At 32.7% G+C, this 21,459-nt stretch overlaps 3 protein-coding genes across 3 annotated transcripts; 1 reads left to right on the top strand and 2 right to left on the bottom strand.

The window, feature by feature from the left end:
* Positions 1-316: 316 nt before the first annotated feature.
* Positions 317-7,273, bottom strand: LOC128166639 (O(6)-methylguanine-induced apoptosis 2-like). The gene is made up of 9 exons (XM_052831930.1): positions 7,136-7,273; positions 6,867-6,988; positions 6,530-6,628; positions 6,184-6,369; positions 5,825-5,939; positions 5,563-5,666; positions 5,395-5,459; positions 5,012-5,202; positions 317-3,192 (listed from the first exon to the last, which is right to left on the bottom strand). Exons 1-9 carry the CDS (start codon positions 7,221-7,223, stop codon positions 3,125-3,127), a joined length of 1,038 nt encoding a protein of 345 aa, XP_052687890.1. The 5' UTR covers positions 7,224-7,273; the 3' UTR covers positions 317-3,124.
* Positions 7,274-7,691: 418 nt separating this feature from the next.
* On the top strand, positions 7,692-11,153 carry LOC128165306 (ribonucleoside-diphosphate reductase small chain-like). Its single transcript, XM_052829705.1, has 8 exons — positions 7,692-7,881; positions 8,515-8,580; positions 8,804-8,827; positions 8,932-9,195; positions 9,377-9,510; positions 9,781-10,009; positions 10,269-10,487; positions 10,605-11,153. Exons 1-8 carry the CDS (start codon positions 7,801-7,803, stop codon positions 10,761-10,763), a joined length of 1,176 nt encoding a protein of 391 aa, XP_052685665.1. The 5' UTR covers positions 7,692-7,800; the 3' UTR covers positions 10,764-11,153.
* Positions 11,154-12,484: 1,331 nt separating this feature from the next.
* Positions 12,485-21,407, bottom strand: LOC128165305 (probable E3 ubiquitin-protein ligase RNF144A). The gene is made up of 9 exons (XM_052829704.1): positions 21,075-21,407; positions 19,278-19,426; positions 19,039-19,143; positions 18,631-18,691; positions 18,417-18,535; positions 16,718-16,812; positions 16,279-16,423; positions 15,887-15,976; positions 12,485-15,641 (listed from the first exon to the last, which is right to left on the bottom strand). Exons 2-9 carry the CDS (start codon positions 19,413-19,415, stop codon positions 15,492-15,494), a joined length of 903 nt encoding a protein of 300 aa, XP_052685664.1. The 5' UTR covers positions 19,416-19,426; positions 21,075-21,407; the 3' UTR covers positions 12,485-15,491.
* Positions 21,408-21,459: the final 52 nt, after the last annotated feature.

Genomic DNA, 21,459 nt, shown 5'->3' with positions numbered 1-21,459 from the left:
CTGCCGACAAATTTAATTACAGCCTTAGTTCTTTATTTCATTTGCTGATCAATTAAAAAGACTCGTTGTAGAATTTTTACTGATTGTGGGTCGTCAAAGATAGCATGTCATTAAGAGGGCTGGATAGTCGTAACATCATTTTAGACTATATTGATCTCCTTGAAATGAAGAGCTCTGTAGGTAAAGATATAGGAAGAGATTGAAGCGTAGAATATTTGGATTTTTAAAATTTTTAGATAGATATTGATATAGTTTATTGCGAATTATAATCATATCTTAAATTTTAAGGTAGATCTTATGTGAAATTTGTTAAGCATCCGAACAGCAAACAGTTGGTAAACGGCTACTAGTTTGAGGTTTTTTTTTAAGATGTTCATATTTGAAACCCATTCGTTTTATGTCAAGTGTTTGGTTAAGAGCTAGATATTAGCTTTTCTCTCCGTGGACGTTCCCGGTGCTTACTCAGCATGCACCCTATAGATATATTCTTGTGTTCGTAACTCAATAAATTTGTCCATTTTTCAACTTTTTGTCATTATGAAAATTTCATTGTTAAAATTGGTATTAATGATCTAAACATTCTATTAGTCACTTTCTAAATCTTAAGTGGACAAATGAGTATGTCTCAACCCGTCCGAATATGTATCGCCGTTTTATACATGTATGATGCTACTGCACCCCTAGATCACAGCTGTGAAGTGTTTTCGTGCTGGTGCATCTATTTTCTGATTAAAATAAACAAACGATGGTCTGGTGTCTCCACAATTATACAATACTAAATCGGTCTGCTCTGAGATATAGAACAGATCCGTCTCTCTTTAGAAGAATCGGTCTATGCGATATCTAACCCCTAAAAAGATAATGTGGGGAAATGTTTAATAATTTCAAATAATTTTGATTTACTTACCAAAAGAATGTTTGAATACCAAGACTAGTATTGCCCAAACTATTATAATGACTCAGAAATCGTGGCTAAAAACTCTTGAGTGCTTTTTATAAAATGGTGAGTGAATAATTTTTTTGTCAACTCGTTCCATTTCCTATAAATATTTTAACATCAAAATAAATTCCCACATGCATTAATGCGGGATGTTACTCACATCAAACCAGAGCGGTTGAACAACATTATATGCGGGCATCGTTTGTTTTAATTTTTTTCTTGTCAATATTGTCCAACTTGGTCATATTTCTTGTATTTAAACCTAGATTATGAAACTACAATGTGTACATTGCCATCAGAACACGTATGTTAAGTTTGACGCGCATGGTTTGGGGGTGGTTTAGGGTAAGGGAGTATGACTAAAATGGGTAGCGAAACCCGGGACGGGCTGGAATTTTCGAAACGGAAAACCGGATTTCTGCTAATTTCTTAGAAAATACTCGTTTGTTCTGTACGAAATTTGCAGAATAACCAGTTTAATCGGGAAAAGAAAATCTATTCAGAAAAATCAACATTTACTGTGCTGCAATTTAATTACTAGAAAAAACTTCTTTTAAAATAAATACAAAATAATACATTGTGCTTATAGGTACACGTATAGTAATTTGATTTTCAGTAAAACATGTTAAATCATTAAGAAACAAACCGAGTCTGGGCCCTGGTAGGGCGTTGTGTTTTAAACAGTTAGAACGGTTTTTCATCGCGATTTGCTGTTTGGATGCTTTATATTTTGAATTTCAAATGGGGGAGAGAAGATTCAATTGAGGATACATCAGCGTGGTTTGAGCTGGGCAATGTCACATGACTGACAGCTATAAAATCCTCGTCACTTTTTCGGAAATAAAAACAAGAGATAAACCTGTACATGTGACTGTAATGATAAGAAACGTGCAGTAAATTCCAATTATCTTTACATCAAATTTCTGAGTTATGAAACGCGTTTTTATAAAGCGTTGATTGAATAATCTATAATCCGCATGTCGCACTAAAAGCCCGCTATCTATAGGGTAGTGTTATAATAAGGTAGTGTCGTAAACCCCCAGGGAGGCCCCAATTAGCTTTGTTGTTTACACTGATATATAACTGAGCAAACATCACTCCTGATCAGATTGTGTCATATTACGTAACGCCGGGTTACATAAACCCAAAATTGCCTCTTATGTAACTTTAAAAAAGTTATGAAACCATTTTTTTTTTCTAATTAAAGAAAAAATATGTAAAACTTCAAAGATTAAAGTGACATTATCATAAATTACAAAATCCTAGCAATATTTCACAGATTTATTAAAACATGATTTTATCACAGAATATAAACAAATATAATTCATACAATATTATATCAAAACATCAACAAAAATAAGAATAAATCTTGCCAAAAGATGACACAGAATGCAATAATGTATCACAAAAATAACTTGCTTTGAAAAGCAAATATTAAGGTAAGAGTACAAGTGGTAAAACATCTTATTGGCTATTGAAACAATTCAATTAAAATGCAGAAACAAAATATTCCTGGGTCTAATAGTATGAAGGCACCATTGACATTTCACAATAGTTTGGACATTCACTCCTCAATCAGCACCACACATACAAGTCAGTTTTAACTTCTCACATACACATACAGGTAAGTAACAGATGCCTGTAATAGATAAATGGTGATGGGGAGAATTAAGGCATTTCATGATCAACTTGGACGGAAATCATAGCATCATTCAACACTTGGAGAAAGTAGGAAGTGGAACAAAAACAGAAATATTGAATACTATTCTGTAGTTCCTCAAAGGTAAAGTTATTTTCATTGATAAAACAGAAACATTATAATTACAAACAGAATAAGCAATATGCCATTGTTTAAATAGATGGGATTTGTTGTCCGTTCAGCATTTTAAGGTTCAATAAACCAATGCAATGTATCTTAATACTCTGATTTCCATTGGAAACAACTGTAAATCCAAGGATGATCACAACAAATGGCATTTTGCCTGGATCTGACATCAAGCAAATTACCAGTCAACCAGCAGACAATACATTGCAAGGAGCAAGATCCTATATTTCCTGAACATCATTTCCAGTGTGTGATTTTTAAATACTTCATTAATTAAAAGTTGTATTTCAAGCAAATTAATACTGTTTGTCTTCTTTTTTTACTCATTATTAATATAAATCTTAATCATCTTCTGAGAATTAAATCCATTTTCCTGCAGCGTTGTAGATAAATGACTGTTTATTTGGCTCAACAGGTCGATAATGAGCTAAAAAAAGAAAAAAATTATAATAAAATATTAGTATTTTACAAATAGATAATAATATTTTAACTCCTACATTTTTCATCTAAATTTCAGTCTTTCAAAATAAAATCATTTGGCATTCATAAAATATTTAACCACAGTACATCTTTAGTTATTCCCTTTCTTTTCATTCGTTATTAATTTAATATTGCCAGTTTACTCCTGATATCATACACAAAGGAATTCGAGATTCTGTGATCTATGAGTTCTAAAATCAATAAAGTGGAGGCTCTAGGACGGTGTCAGTCGACAAATCTGACAGCTTGTCATCAGGAATAATGATCTCTCTCTCTCTCTTAGGGACAAAATTTGGGGGAAGCCATTTCACAATAAAATGAGGGGAAAAAATCAATACTAAACAGAGCATCGATGAAACCAAACATGAATGGATCATATTTCTTAACTTTTTGATTTTACTAAAATCTGATGGAAATACATAATTTACTTGATATTGCAAATGCTTTCAGTTCTTGCATATTGGTTAATTCTGTTGATTTCAGTCTATATATATCAGCAATGGGGAGTGCAAATTAATTTTTTTTTCTCCAAAAAAAAAAAAATAATAATTCCAATAATTTCTTTCTACTAAACTATGATATCTAAATATCAGATGTATGATCAATACAGCTGGTGTACAAGTGAAATAATTAAGTCAAACTTTCTTATATAAAAATTTATATAAAATTAAGAACACATCACGTCAAGAAAACTCATTTTCATAAACAGCAATATTTCTCTTCTATTTACAGACATTTCTGGCTCCTTTAGATGACTAGTGTTAAATATATGGGGAAAGACCTTTGTCCAAAAACAATGTCAGTTTGAAAAATTGAACATGAAAACATGTCTATATCAATCTGTAAAAACATCTCGATGTGGAGTAAACGCTTAACATCATTTTTTTCCCCTCTAGTGAAATTCATTTTCCAGTGTCCAAAAAGTACCTGGTAGTACATTTTCATTACACCCACACACAAAATGCCAATGGCAGTAATTATTTAAAGTGCACCTTTAACCCTTTCCTATTATAGAATTTACAGTCTGAATGTTATACTACTCCAGCATCAATTTCATTCTGATCACAAGGTTACAGATTTTATGACGTAATTGCCAAATACAAAATTTGTTCAAAGGTTTTCTTATTAAAAGTTCTCTAATTGTTTGCTGAGGTAGGGTTTTCTAGAGACAATATACTGAATTCAATGCATGAATCTGGCAGAAAATCATTGCTATTAAAATGAGCTTCATTTTACTGACATTTGTTATTTGAGACTCATTTCCTGCTGGAATTTTCTACTTCACAAGAGATTCATAAAAAATTTTAATTAGCACCTTCATTTTCTGGGAAATTAAAATGAACATAATTAAAACAGCTTGATTACTTTCACACAGATATCTCTCAGGTGTTGCATGTTTGTCTTGATTAAATATTTACAGAAGAAAATGGGGGAGTATAAATAGTTCATTAGCACACAACCAGTACAACCTTTCCTGTTCTGAAGCAAGGTTAAATAGAGAGCAAGAGTTACCAGCCTTGTATCACTGTTTTAGAATAGATCGAGAGTGGGAAGTGATCATAAAATATGTAAAAGATCAGAGCTTTGTGTTCAAAATAGAGAGATGACTCATGAAGTTTTCCTTCAAAATCAGTAGCTAAATTCAGAACGAAGTAAAACTTCACATTTAGTGTCATATAGTGGAAAATTGTTAAGTTTTCTTGCTTAACATATCGCAGTAGATAATATCATTTGATATCCGTATCAAGAATGTTAATCAAACTCACCTGGCCCAGGTAATTCTCCAGTTGGACCATTCCCTGTCCATCGACTGGTTGTGGACACAAAAGCAGAGCTAGACATATAATGTTTGGCAGGACCCTGATAGTCGACCAGGTCATAGGCGGCGGGTCCAGGCTGGGGCGGCGTGTCTGGTAGGGGCATGGCGGGGGCAGAGATACACAGGTAGTGCTTCCTCCTGTTAATGTAGTCAAGTTAACTTTTTATATATACTTTTTTTTCTTTTAAATATTATCTTATTTCAGGTTTACATGATAAAATAATAAATATTCGTAAACTGGATATTTTACATTTCATATCATTACCACTCTCCCCCCCCCCCCCCCCAAAAAAAAGTAAAAGTTGGAAACAAAGATTAATCTTTACTCACGGGAAAAGTTGTTTTTTGGCAGGATCAACAGGTTCATTTGGTTTATATGCACCAGGTCCTGGCACCTACAAACGTTGATATGATAGATTAAGGACAAAAAGATTCAGGCAGGTACACGTTTATTCAATATTAAATACTTCTCCAAATTAAGAGTCTTTTTATACTTACTGGAACAGGACTTGGTTGCATCTGTCGCTTTGATTTTGATTTGAAACTAGAAAATGGAACTTTCACACTTTCATGTTGGAGATGATCTTTTACTGTATACTGGCCTAAGTTTAAAATAAAATAACAACTTATTTTATCAATAATTAAGACAAGTTTTTTACAGAAGGAACGTTGTTTTATCAAGCAGTGAGCATATATATATATATATTTTTTTAAACTCTCTGAGACAGAAGCTTTAAAAAAAAAGATTTAACTTTATTACCTGGTGCAGGATTTCTGGCTATATCTTTTATATTGATAACCTCTCTTTTACTTCTTGATTTAAACGCTGCATCTGCCGACACGTTATTAGCTTTTCCCAACTGTACTTTTAAAACCTGAAAAATGACAAGAGTTGTACCACAAAAAGTTCACTTATAAAAGTCATTTGAAAGCCATCATCTTCATCTGACCAAACTGGGACATAATCATCATCATTAAAATGTATTTCTATCTAATCATATCTATGTCCTTTCACAATGACAGCAAGATAATAATAATAACACCCCCCCCCCCCCCCCAACCACACACACACACACACATACACATAAACACACACACAAAAGATAAAGTTTGAATTACTTGATATTGATTAGGTGCTGGTCTCTTTTCTTTCTTCTCCAGTTCTGTTGCTTGTGCTATGGGTTTTTGGAACAGCCTTCCTACCTCTGAGCGATTGAAATCACTCTGTGTCCTCAACATATTTGGCAAACTGTAGACACCAGGTCCAGGTGCACTGGTACCGACATACTTCAAACCTTTCTTGGACTGCAAAAATACAGGATATTCTTCACAAGTTTCAAATGGATATGAGTATATAAATTGCCATAGATTGTTATATACATGTATATTGAAAGGAATTTGTACTGAAACAGTATTTTAAAAAAAACTTGATCTTATTTTGATTTTTATAATACTAATATATTACCTTTGATGCAAATCCCCCTGTTCCTTTCTTTGAAAAGGAAGCACTATTGTTTTCTACTGAATTATGTTTGACATAACTGCCTGGACCAGGTGCATCTGTCTATAGTCATAAAAAAAATGAAAATTAATGTAAGAATAATTCCAAGAACATGTAAATTCTTTTAAATTTATGACAAGAACATGCTGAAATTCTTAATTTGTCATGTTACTGGTACATAAAAACTGCTTTGTTTATAAAACAATCATTTTTAAACCCACTTTCTAATACATAGCCCAATCATACGTTATTTGAAAAGTATTCTGGTTTATAAAAAAAAACACCAGATCTTAAAATTTACCATGGCAAAATCTGACTGAAAACGTTTCGCTTGTGCCCCGAATCCTCTCTTGTCGCTATTGTCAGTCACAATAGTTTGATATTTACTGGGTATTGAAGCTGTCGCTGCAACAATGCCATGACCTACAACACAAATACGTCTAGCCTTACTCTTTTCTCAGTGTTTGGATGCATTGAACAGTGTTGAACATTGATTTAAAACGCTTACACAGTTTTGAAAAATATCTTTTTAATTCGGCATACATATTAGTGTAGTGTATAACTAATTACCCTTATGCAAATGGCCTGATGTTGTTCTACTATGAATTCTTTTCACATAATCATCATCAACTACACGAATACTATCGGTAGCCGCCATGTTTAAACAATGACGTACAACGACTTTTCGGATCCAAATACGACATAAAATAGTAAACATACAGATGAATAATTTATACCCATTTTTGTGTGTTTTATTACAAAAAGGCATATTTGAAATATTTTACTTTTTATCTTTTGATATATTAGCATCTTTTACACACTAATTCAAAAGATTTTGTGCGAAATGTGTAGGAATATCCACTTGAAAATAGTGCAAAGTTGCTAAGAACAAATTATGGAATGGTCCAATATAGAGGGGTGTTCATTTATTTTTTTTGAAAGGCATTTGTTCTGAAATAAGAGCAAAAATTCTTATAAGCTACAAAACCATACAACATTATGTCTAATGATAAGACACAGAGCTATTTTTCATATTTAAAAATTTTGATGATTATGAAACGCAATGACGGAACATACCATTATTGACCAATGAAAACCATTCCGGTGCAAGCTTAGCGCGGTTTTTAACTCGAGATTCACGCACTGGACGTCAATTGGCATCTCAGTTAAGAGAGAACGACATCCAAATATCTTTGTTCCTGTAAAGATATTGACATTTTCTTAATTTTGTCAAGATGCTTTCAAGTCGGTCACCAAGAGCAACTCAAGAAATTACTGCACAACTGAGGAAATCGAAGATTAACGACGAAAACGAGGTAATGAAACACTTGGCGCTTAAATGTGCAAGGTTTTCTTTGTCAGTAAACGTGTTATGTAATTAATCTGCATTGATGCAATATATATATTTAATTGACTGTATTGTTTGCTGTGAATTTAGTTTTATCTTCCTTTTGATATAATGGTGTAAATTCAATGATAAAAAAGAAATTTAACAACGAGGAACTTTGATTTGTCTGATCTGAGTCATTGAATGGGATAGTCACAAAATTTTAAGATTTTTTAGGAGAATAGCATTCATACAAATTTTATCCTAGGACAGCTATGCAACTGATATTTTTCTGAATGAAACATGCACGAAAATGTTTGTATGATTTGTCTTTGTATTTTTGGAGGGAAATGTTTTTACGGATGTTGACCAATTTTAGCGCCATTTACAAACACGTCATATAAGTTTTTTTCCTAAATACGGAAATGTAGGCTATTGCTTAAAAATAACGTCGGAGTTGAAGTTGAAACCATTTTCAAACTAACATTCTGCTTCTGTTTCTATGAAGAAATTGGAGCAAATTCAGCTATCATAGTATGTGATTTATAGGTTACAGTTATAGGTGTAAAAATTACTATAAGTTATGGAGATTTATTGCATTTTTTATTTCTTGCTGTTCCAGATGCCAGAAAACTTAAAAAACACAGTTTTAAACAACAGAAAAGTTCTTGGAGACAGCAATATACCCGTGAGTTAATTTATAAGATGTAGAATTGCAGTTGTTGGGTAAATTTACAAACTTGATAAAAGCAATAAATATCATTAAAGCAGCTATACAGGAGTTAATCTCATCAACAATTTAAAATTATATGGTGCATAAAATAGTTTATGAGTAATTTTTTTTAACCATAATTTTAATTGCTAGTGATATGATATAGTTTTAGCGTAAAAATTTTTTTTCTATTCCACAGAATATTATAGAAAAAACAAACGAGGTAAGAAAGTTTCTTTCATGGTCCTATTAAAAATATTCATATTTCCTAATGCCTAGTATAGTGTGTCACTGTCCTTTTACTTAACCGTGCTGTTCCTGTTTTAGCCAATCAAGAAAACATCCAGAAAGCCCAAGAAAGTTGAACCCTTGCTGGAGGACAATCCCCGACGCTTTGTAGTCTTCCCAATCCAGTACCATGATATCTGGCAAATGTACAAGAAGGCTGAAGCCTCATTCTGGACTGCTGAGGAGGTCGATCTCTCCAAGGATCTGGGTCACTGGGAAGCTCTGAAGGATGAGGAACGCCACTTCATCTCCCATGTTCTTGCTTTCTTTGCTGCCAGTGATGGAATCGTCAATGAAAATTTGGTATGTGGAACGGTTTTCAAACACATGCAATGTGAAGAAAAAATATTCATTCCATAAAAATCCATCAAAGTTTTCTTTGTTCTGAGATTCAACAAATAAAAGAGCTATGCAATGACTACAGCCCCCTTTACTTATTGATGTAATAATATGAATTCATTGTGTACCATTATTTGACTTGCAGGTGGAGAGGTTCAGTAAAGAAGTACAGGCTACAGAGGCCCGATGTTTCTATGGATTCCAGATTGCCATGGAAAACATCCACTCCGAAATGTACAGCTTACTCATTGATACCTACATCAAGGACCCCAAACAGAGGTGTGTGATAAGAAATTGGTCTCAATTCAAAACGATTTTTTTTTCTTAATTAAAAAGATAAGATAATAGTTCGTTCTTCTGTGATTTGGGGAAAAGAAAGAAATTCAGGAATGTGATTTGTCAGCAGATTTACAAATGAAAATGTTCACTTTAGAGATCAGTACAGACTCACAATTGATTTCCTCCTTTTTTTTCTTCTGTTATTTACATCCTTGAAATACAACAGTACTCGTCAGTCCTTGAAAATAAAATCTTATTTAATTATTGTAGAGATTACCTCTTCAATGCCATTGAGACCTTGCCATGTGTCAAAAAGAAGGCAGACTGGGCCATTAAGTGGATCGGTGACCAGGAAGCTGACTTTGGAGAGAGAGTAGTGGCCTTTGCTGCAGTGGAGGGTATCTTCTTCAGTGGAAGCTTTGCTGCCATCTTCTGGCTGAAGAAGCGAGGAATCATGCCAGGGCTTACCTTCAGTAATGAGCTGATTAGTAGAGATGAGGTATGGACCAACAACTTTTGTGTCTCTAATTATTTTTTTTATATTTGGTCATCATAAATGTGCTTTGGCTGATATCTAAAGAAATGAAAAACCTACAAGCCCAAAAGCATGAAGTCTACTTATGAGTTTAGTTCAGTTTTAAAGAAATACAGCTTGTCTTTCCAGTCAAATTCTGTAAATTAAATTAATTCCAATTTTAATTTGAAAATGATTAATAGCTATGTATTCAGAAATTTTCATCCCCATTATTTTTTCGTAGGGATTACACTGCGACTTTGCCTGCCTGATGTTCAGCCATCTCTTAAACCGTCCATCCAAAGAAAGAATATATGAAATCATCTGTGATGCCGTCAAGATTGAACAAGAATTTCTGACGGAAGCTCTGCCTTGTAACCTCATAGGGATGAACTGCAAACTGATGAAACAGTACATTGAATTTGTTGCTGACAGACTACTACTAGAACTTAAATGTGAAAAGGTAGGTCCACATTCCATAAATGATACTGAAACATGGTCTCTTCTCTTTTTTCTTTTATTGCTGTTATAAATGAAGACTCTAAATACAGTGGTCTTAATTCTTGCTTGTATTTTTCAGGTTTACAATGTCGAGAACCCTTTTGACTTTATGGAACACATATCCTTGGAAGGAAAGACAAATTTCTTTGAAAAGCGTGTCGGGGAATACCAGAAAATGGGCGTCATGAATGGAAATGATTCCTCCAAGCATGAGTTTACTCTTGATGCCGACTTCTAAATGCTCATATAACTGCATCTTATCATTTATCAAAAATTATTTTACATTTCATTTACACATTTTAAGGTATCATGCAAACATTTTTTTTATTTTCTTTTAGCTCCATAATGAAATATTTAGCCATTCAAAAAAGTTGAAGTATTCTTAATCCTCCAATTTCATTTTTTTTTATTTTATTTTAAAATCTCTTATGCTCATGTGGATGTTTTGAGGTATTTAGATTTTTTAGCTTTTTAAGATGAATACCTCATTAATCATTTTTTATTCCTTTATTTTGCCCTATTTTATGTTGTATAGACATTGACTATTTATGTGTGCAAGAGAATCTTAGTGCAAGTTTGTTATTTAGTGTTTTATGAATGATGAACAATAAATGTTTTATATGTACAAGCAGTGTTGTTAATGTCAGGGAAAGGGTTGGTATGTTGCAGAAATATTTTAGTTAATTGGATTTGAAAATAAAGATGACATGTTTTAAATGAGAACATCTAAAAGATATGCTACATGAATGAGTAGATTGGTCTTGGAACTCCTGCGCTAAAAACACTTGTCTAAGAAATATTAATGCAATACTGAATGGGTTAAGGCAGCAAACGAAGCCTATTTTAGCCTTCTCGCTACTATTATTTAAAATTGCTGGTAAGAACATTGAAATATTCTTCAATGGTAAAGCTGTTGAAACCCTTTCTTTAAACTTGAAATCCAGGTCTACGTTAATTGTAGTTTTCTTGGTAGAGAATAATTCCTCGGAAGAATTTATTCTTCACATTCCTGAAGACAGAAAATTTTTAAGCTTTAAATTTTCAAGCAATTTTGCTGAGACGGCATAAATTAAGAACGAATGTGTGTATTGAGAACCATAAAATATTTAAAAAATCAGTGTTAAACAATTTAGCATGGCATAACTCCATGCCCACCTCGGAAATGGAATGGCTTTTTAATGAAAAAGGAACTGTACATCAAAATTCCATAATTTCTCATGACCGGCATGAATCATCAAAGAAAGCATTTCATTGTTTATATTGACAACTTTCTTTTCACAATTTAATAAATTGATTGTAAAAAGTAAGAAAAATTAACCATATTATTGTTAACGTACATCAGAACGTTAGCTAAAAGAAACAGCAAAATCGAGTCTGACATCATCATGATTATTTCATGCAGTTCAGTCCTTGATTTTTCTTAGGTCGCTATGTTTCGTCTAATCGATAAACGGGGCATGCAGATTTCGGTCTGCCTGTTTCAATATGGCTATGAATTAACTTTTAAGTTCCCATAAGAAATGAAGAAAATCATACTCGGTAGATGTAAATGTTTAAAAATATTGAATCGTTCAATAACTTTTATTTGAATGTTTATGCAAACTATTTAGTATAACAATCTTACTTGTTAACATTTACATTGACTGTAAATTGATTTATAAAGTACTGGTATAGCATCTTTGCTAGCCAAGGATTTCGGATTAGAAACCCTTGGCTAGCAAAGATGCGGTATAGGGGTATAAATTTTTTAGACCCCGTGATATTAACCTTAAAGAAAATTTCCCCTTTCAAAACATTTAATTATGTGCCCTTTTCAAATCCTAGATTTAAGAAATGCTGCTCTCGACAAATAATTTGATGACATAATAAATTTATTCAATATAATAATTTAATCATTTTTTAAGCTCTCAATCAATATAAGCCTGATGTTGCTTTCATAACTGTATGAAGACAAAAGGATTAATATTTACAATAATTTATTTCTCAACAGCAAATAAACAGTATTTTATGACCAGAAACATATATCACAATAAAACATTCACCTTAACTAGCACTTGCAGGTACTATTAGATATATACCCCACACAGAACAAAACAAATCTGGAATGAAACTACATCACATGTGGTCTTTTTCATTTATGGAGAAGTAATACCATTAATTACAGATATTAAAGATCATTTAAAAAACTCTGTTCAGTATGTCAGATCCCCAGGCCTGCTTTAATAAATTAAATACATCAATAATTTAATCTTAAAGAAAACAAAGCAACTGGTTCAACATAATGCTACGTAATTCACATTGAGAATAGATTTCATTAGAAATATTTGAAAGTCATGTATTTGATACAAAGGATCTTCAGATATAAATACACTGTAATGAAGGACAAAGCAAAAAATGCACAATGGACTTAGCTGCAGGAGTTTACATATACCCGGTAGTTTTAATGTGAAAAAATACTGCAACTATCCTGGTAGCGGTAGTTCTATCTTCATGCAATATATGTTCTGAACAGTCAATACTACAACCATCTTCGATATCCAAGGATTTTTCGGTCCACTGGGCTTGCAAAGATGCACCATAATAATATAGCTAGGAGTCAAAATGAAAGTCGACGGTTACAACATTTTTTTTTCTTTTGTGAAATCAAGTGGATGTTTGGGAGCTTCACTCAGTAAGATTTTTTTTGTAAAACGCTCTTATACACTAGTATAGTCAAAGAACATTTAATGAGACAGAAAGCATACAATACCAAAATGTCTGATGCACATATAAATGAACATATATACATGCATACGTGTAGTTATTTAACATAGATACAGATAAAAGTAATAGAATTATGATTTTTTTCTTTGCCTTGCAAAACAATGATTACCCCTGTTTATGAATACGAGTCTGTTATATGTGAACATTACAAAAAGAATAATGAGTTTACAACAATGAACAAAACATGCAAGACTAGAGCAGAAGCCTGCATTTGATGAGGCATGCAGCAAGTACATAGGATAATATCCTTGTAAAATTGACAATATCACAGACAAAATACAAAACAAAACATGTCATACTGCAACCCATCATAGAATGTCTAGCTGCTTACAGTACCACTATCATTAAACAACTAATGATGTAGTCACTTAATTACAAAGATTTAAGCTTTGTTGTCTAGGACACTAATTTGAATTGCACAACGTTTCAATCACTTGAAAGTTCCTCATATAAAATGTTTTCCAAGAATGTGATTAAAAATGTTTGCTTTAATTTTTAATAATGGCCAGCCATAAACAGCAAAATTGATATCTCAGGAATAGTTAGGCTGTGTTAAATACTATATACAAATTACATAAATTATGGAAATTTGCATGAATGCCACACAAATACATGTACCGGTATATTCTTAATTTGGAGAAAGCAATTGCATGTATTTTTGGTAAAAAAAAATTCTAGAATAGTTTTCAAGCTATTTTTAAAAATATATTAAGAGGCCAAAACTTTACAGAAATGTAAGCTCATTTTAAGGAACAAATGTGCATGGACAACTGAAAATATTGTTTGCTGATGTTAATATAAGAACACAACTTACAAATAAAACAATACATTGCACAACAAATATCAATGAGTCAGCAACAATAAAGGAAATAGTAAACATTTACAAGAACAAGCAGAGAGATACCAATGCATGTATCTATATGCATGTCTACACTTCGAATTGTTCATTGCACACGTACATTACACAGATTCAAATGACATATCACAGATAATAAGCCAACAAATAAAAACTACAAACAGGCATTAAAAAAAAAGAAAAAAAAAAATCTTAGCTATCGCAGCTAACTTAGCTATGTTAAGATGAAAATAGGTTTGAAATTAAATTTGGAATTTCATTTTCAAACAATTTTAACAAGGCCTCATGACATCATATAATGTAGCTTCTTATGTTAAAAGCTAATTTCTATAGCAAAACGATAGCAATATGTTCTGCATGCATATTTGTAAAACAAAAGAGCATGTTGATAACTGATAACCTTTCATAAAAACAAGATCCCTAATGATTTCATTTAATTCTTAATTGAATTGTTCTAATGAATTTGCATGAAAAACAACTTTCAAGAAACCTAAAAATTTAGTCAATGTAAAATCAAGATTTTACTGTTTAAAATTTGTAAATGATGGATAGAATATGCATTTCATAGGTACTTAAAAGTTTTAAGAAAATAAACAACCAATAAAAAAATAAAAACAAAGGAAAATCCAAATATTGCAGGCAATAAATCTTTAAAAGAGTTTTGAATTGTATTATAGCAAAACTTGATTTAATCTTTTGAAATTTAAAACATACATGTAACAAAATGCACATGCCTATTGTGCAATTATCAATCATTTAATTTATGACTCATACCAACTTTTTAAAAAAATTACAAAATAATTTCATAAACAAACAATTTCATAAACAAAATATTAAATTGGAACACTTAGAAAAAAACTGTAAGTAGGAAGTAAGGTACTAGATTTTCAATTAACATTTCTGACAAAATTTGCAGTTATGTATACCCTGACATAACATACCCTGATTGGCAAAATACTTTGAATAATTTATATTACTGATGAAAAACACTCAGGAAACAATATCTGCTGGTGTAAATGGAAGAGAATGCTTCATAATCATCATCTTGTATCTGCTACATGTGCGTATAGTTTCACATGCTAAAGTGTTTTGAGACATATATCTACTACGAGATACAATTTACGCTGTATATCCAATTCACTTGAAAATACGAAAAAACACAATTTTTTTAAAGGTAAATGAGTGTTTAACTTCATTAAAAATCACTGATTTTACCTGGAATTTTCAAACCACTGAATTCTCTAACAAAATACCCGTTGATTTGGGGTGAATAAATATGTTGTATAGCACATCCGACTAGAGCCACTTTTAGTTTTTTTCTTTGGTCTCTGTTAGGATATTACATCATCATGCTGTCACTACATCAATGACATCGTCCTCCTCTTCACAGCATTTACAAAGCTTACATTTACAGCATAGAATGCACGGAGCTGCAAGAAGCAGGAAAGGGGAGGCAACTAGGAGCAGCACACCAAATCCAGCAAAGATTCCCACCACCTAAAATACAAAAATACAAAACTTGCTATTTCTTTAGTACCTACCATATCTCATGAGACACAACAGGCAGAAACTATGTTTGTTATCATGAGCTATTCAACATTTTAAATTTTCAAAATATAAATAACTTACGATAATAAAAATATTTCAGACTAAATTATGCAAAATTTGCCAAAAGGGAAAAATGGCTGGGTAAATGGTATTCAAATGAATTCATGAGAATGAGATTTTCAAAATAATTTCACCTGTGTTCTGTGCCAAATAACAGAGGCTCTGGAGTGTCCAAGTTTGTTTTTACATGGTCCCTTATCATAATGCCTCAGCAAAAAGTCATGCTGAAAAAAAATTATTTATAAAACAAACTAATTACTGTTGGAACGTGTTTATAACTTTTCATTCAGTTATACAACTAAAAACTCTGTTTCAGTTATACCTACAAATAATGCATACAAAATAACAATGTTCTATAAAACACCTACCCATAAAATTGAAAATGATGGTTTACTTAATTAAAAAGTACCGGTAGTTTAAACTTGGAAAAAAAACCTCTTTTTGAACAATGTATGGCCAAAAAAATTAGTCATATTAATTACACTCTGGCCAAAAACTTAAACATTTATGGCATCATTTCACTTACATCTAGAGAAGTCAAACAGTACCAGCAGAACACGTGCTTACAGCGCTTACACATCATCTGGGCACAACCATCGTTCCGCTCGATCGGAACCCAGCAGACCGGACATCGCTTGATCAGAGCGTCCTCTCGACTATTGTAGGGGATGCTGAAGTAGAGAAACCATTATCATACATTCAAATTGGCTGTACATCAGAAGGAATGAAAAACATAATTAACTTCAATCTCTAAAGAAGGGTGAGAAACTGCTTCTTTTGGTCATTAGACACTCATTATATACATGTACATTATCTATGTATCAATAAAGAACACAAATTTAAATCATATTTTCCAAATTGTCTGTTTTTAAAACTCTACCTTTTTGATGATAAATACCTGTAACAAAAAACAACACATCATCCATCAAAGAAAGGGTAAAATTATCTAAAAGAAAAGAAATTACCCAGCATCCTCCTGTCTTCCGCTGAACATCAGGTCATCACAGGTCATGGCTCCATGCCACTTAGCCTTACACACTGAACAAAACTGGAGGCCACACTACAAAACAACACACTCATATATTCTGTATTATCATAATAGTAGCTTAATTCAAAGGGTCGCACCCCATAGAGTTGCTCGGCACAGATCATCAGATGAAACGTCTTGTTTGGTCTGATCATCCACACCTGTCAACTCGACGTGATCCACCCTTTGGATCAAGTTTATATTATGATGATAAATTTACTGGAATCATACAGGTATACCCTTCCATTAAAAGGTAACATCTTTTAAATCAATTTACAACATTAACTTAACAAATACGGTAAAACCATCTCTAAACAAACTCTTTTTAAACATGCAAAGTCAGCGTTTTCAGAGAGGGGTGTTATGGATTTTGGAAAACCACAGTGTGGTGATCTAAAACATTGAATCACATTCTGTAAATTAACACACTCCAGAAAGGAAAGCTAATTGATAAACAATAAATTCAGGGATCTATGAATCCCACAACACTGGGTGTAAGGGCTTTTGTAAAGATCTTAACTGAATTATTAGTCGGGCCAATAAAAGGACAAAAATAAGCTAACAGAAATTTTAATCAATATCTCGCAATAGATCTACAAGTACGATAGGATAAATAGTACCTCCGGACTGATATATAGTACCTCTGGACTGATATATATAGTGCCTCTGGACTGATATAAAGTACCTCTGGACTGATATATAGTACCTCTGGAGTGATTTTTAGTACCTCTGGACTGATATGAAGTACCTCTGGACTGATATGAAGTACCTCTGGACTGATATATATATAGTGCCTCTGGACTTATATAAAGTACCTCTGGACTGATATTACGTACCTCTGAACTGATATATAGTACCTCTGGACTGATATATAAAGTACTTCTGGACTGATATATAGTACCTCTGGACTGATATATAGTACCTCTGGACTGATATATATATAGTGCCTCTGGACTGATATAAAGTACCTCTGGACTGATATTAAGTACCTCTGAACTGATATATAGTACCTCTGGACTGATATATATATCGGTAGTACCTCTAGACTGATATATAGCACCTCCGGACTGATATATAGTACCTCTACACTGATATATAGTACCTCTGGACTGATATATATATAGTGCCTCTGGACTGATATAAAGTACCTCTGGACTGATATATAGTACCTCTGGACTGATACATAGTACCTCTGGACTGATATATAGTACCTCTGGACTGATATTAAGTACCTCTGAACTGACATATACCGGGTAGTTCCTCTGAACTGATAAATAGTACCTCTGGACTGATATATATAGTGCCTCTGGACTGATATAAAGTACCTCTGGACTGATATATAGTACCTCTGGACTGATATATAGTACCTCTGGACTGATATTAAGTACCCCTGAACTGACATATTACCGGGTAGTACCTCTGAAATGATAAAAAGTACCTTTGGACTGATATATACAGTACCTCTGAACTGATAAATAGTTCCTATGGACTGATATATATAGTACCTCTGAACTGATAAATAGTACCTATGGACTGATATATACAGTACCTCTGAACTGATAGATAGTACATATGGACTGATATATACAGTACCTCTGAAATGATAAATAGTACCTATGGACTGATATATATAGTACCTCTGGACAGTCTACTTGAGTAGGATTGTATCTTTCTCCTGTTGATGTGCTACACACATGGCAGATAGCTTCACATCCAGCCTCTGGGCAAAACGTTCGATTGGGGTCCAGCTCAATCTCTAAAGTACAAGTCATGAGTGAAACAATTAATAAAATTGACTTAAAAAAATTAAGTATCCAAAATGTTCAAAAGTTCCATTAGTAGCTAGCATACCTCTTTGGTGTCTTAGTCGTCGATATCTTTCATACATATTACCATCCACTAAAGATTCAATCTAAAAAATAAAAATATACGATTTAAATTTATAATTTACTTCTGTTTACATACCTGCTTCTATAAATGTTAGCACAGTTCTGCAAATGTATCTTAATTTGACATTAAGGTAAAGATATTGTAAATGATTTCAGAGTGTCATTAATACCCATGTACATTAAGAATTTACTATGGTCCTTCAGGACCATAACTCATTTTAAGTTTACTGGCCTTAGCGTTCAATGCTCTTGTTTCTAAAGTGTACGTAAGATTTGGCTGCATTTCTTAAATACATTTTTCAATCACTATCAATACTCTCTGTCATTTTACACATTTTACAGTCAATCCTCTCTTGGTCCCAATACACACCTCTGCAGCTTCGATCCTCCCCTGTTTTTTACACTTGGCATCTGGACAGGTGATTGTAAGAATACTCCCATCAGTGATCAACACCTGTAGATACTGTTTCACACACTGAAATAATGCAAACAAAATCAATAAACACAAACAGCATTTTGGTGTTAAAACAAATCAAAATTTAATGCCAATATCAACAATTTGTAAGATGTACATTTTGCCACTAATTTGACTGTAACTTATCAGTGTACCTTTTCACAGTAGAGACATTTACAGTCGTGTAATTCGTACATCTCCTGTAGGGAGCATTCCATCAGACACAGGCGACATGTGATGAGAGGATCAATGGCCAGGTCCACTGAATTATTTCCTGCCGAGTATGTCGCCATTTTATCCCAATCTACAATAAATACAAGTAAAATCCAAGTAACATGCACATCTCTGAATAAAGAGTCATTGTAACAAGAGCTTGGACTGTAAGCAGTACGTGACAAACTCAGATTTGATCAAGGTGGGGGTCTATCGATACTCATGATTAACTGTCTAGAGATTGGCTAATACTAAGATATGAATACATACTATAGATTCCTTATTTTTTCTGCATCAAATCACGAGAATATAAAACTGCAAACGCTGAAGTTTTATAATACATGTACTAGTAGTTTCTTTTAGTTTACATCTGTCCGAAAAATAAAAGCAAGATTTTAAATCTGCAAGATGTACTCTCTTGCGATATGCTTCTTGCAATTTTATGCAGATATCAATTCCTTAAGTTAATTAGAAATCTGCAGTACATATTCGGCTTCATCCAGGGTTGTATATTTCAGTTGAAACAGTCTCAGTTTTACACAAATGAGCAAATCTTGGGGAAAAAAACCTTTCCAATTTGACAGTCTATGAATATCAATAAGCAAATTAGAAGAAAGAGGTCAATATTTGAAATTTACAGCTTATTTTGATTAGCAAAGTAGAAAGTTTACATCTCACTGAAAGTCAAAGCTCTTCTTTAAACTGCTCTATGTACAATTGATATTAAAAACAAAAACTTCCTATCTTGAAAACTGTAGAAGGAGTTATATCCATACAAAAGGGGTACCATAATGGCAGCCGCCCACCCGCACGCCTGTCATTTTTATCATTTCAATAAACGGGTTTTCCTACAGAAACTGCAGTACTGGGGAAATCCAAATAATTGGAATTTTTTAGGTGATCAACTTTCATGAATTTTGAGGGTATCTCTTTCTTGTCTTTTAATAAATAATTATTACCATTAAATTCTTCAAACAATTTACTACTGATGTCTTTGCTTTACAGACTCTCTCTTAAGTACCTAAATAATTATAACCATTAAATTCTTCAGACAATTTACTACTGATGTCTTTGCTTTTCAGACTCTCTCTTAAATACCTAAAAGGCTAAAACAACCTCAGAAAATAAAGTACATTAAATTTGAATGCAGATCAAGAGCCACCATTTTTATATGTAAACAAATTGCACCACTCCGCTTTACAGGGCTGGTGATAGTGTTTTAAAGAATATCAGAGGCAAGAACAGTGATGATCTGTAGTGAAATGTCCAAGAATTTTTTTAGGAATTGAATAGAAACAGAATGTGTTTGTAAATAAGATTAATCGGCCCAAAACTAGCGAAAGTTCTTGTGCACCTTAAATTGCCACTTATTAACATCATGTATGGAGTTATAGCTCCCGGCCAGGTTGTCCATCCGATTTTTTTCAGGGCAGAAGCTACAGACCTGCAGCTAGATAGAGGTGTGTATGGGCCAAAATTTCTGTGGAGCAAGGTGTATTTGGCCCAAAGTGTCTAACATTCCTACATAATTGAACTAGATTTGAGACAGATTTATTCACTTCATAATGCAAACCAATTCACTCATAACGGTATTAGAAACACATTCAAGTTCGTGAAAATTAAATTCATACAGCCAGCTTTCGTCGAATACATTTAAATATATCTTAAAATACATGAAAGGCCAAAAACATTGGTAAAATTTACCAATGTTCACATAAATACTAGAAAATAAAAGTTACCTGCCGCGCACTTATGCACTGTTTTTTTCTATATAATTTTTCATATTTCAAAAAATAAACGTAAGTGTGATATGATTATTCACGTCGTCGTCCGGAATGAATTAGACATCAACAAAGTGAACAATATTTTCCTGAAAGATGAAAAACAGCCAGAGGTTGTCAAAATTATCTGCGTCATTTTAACGCTTAAACATGACATTAAGTCGTTCTTCGTTTTCCAAATATTTAACCATTTTAAAAGTTAACAGTATTAAGAAATATTTTTGAATATAAAGCGAACAAGCAAACAACAATTTAAAAAATGAATCTACTGACTTATTATAAAAGTAAAATTGTCAACTTATCCGAATTTCAAGATTTTGGCTTTTTTTGAAGTTATGATCAA

The sequence above is a fragment of the Crassostrea angulata genome, chromosome 10 (assembly GCF_025612915.1).
Source record: "Crassostrea angulata isolate pt1a10 chromosome 10, ASM2561291v2, whole genome shotgun sequence".
Classification (NCBI taxonomy): domain Eukaryota; kingdom Metazoa; phylum Mollusca; class Bivalvia; order Ostreida; family Ostreidae; genus Magallana; species Magallana angulata.
Note: the sequence above shows the minus strand (reverse complement) of the source record. Positions and strands in the feature narration are given on the sequence as shown.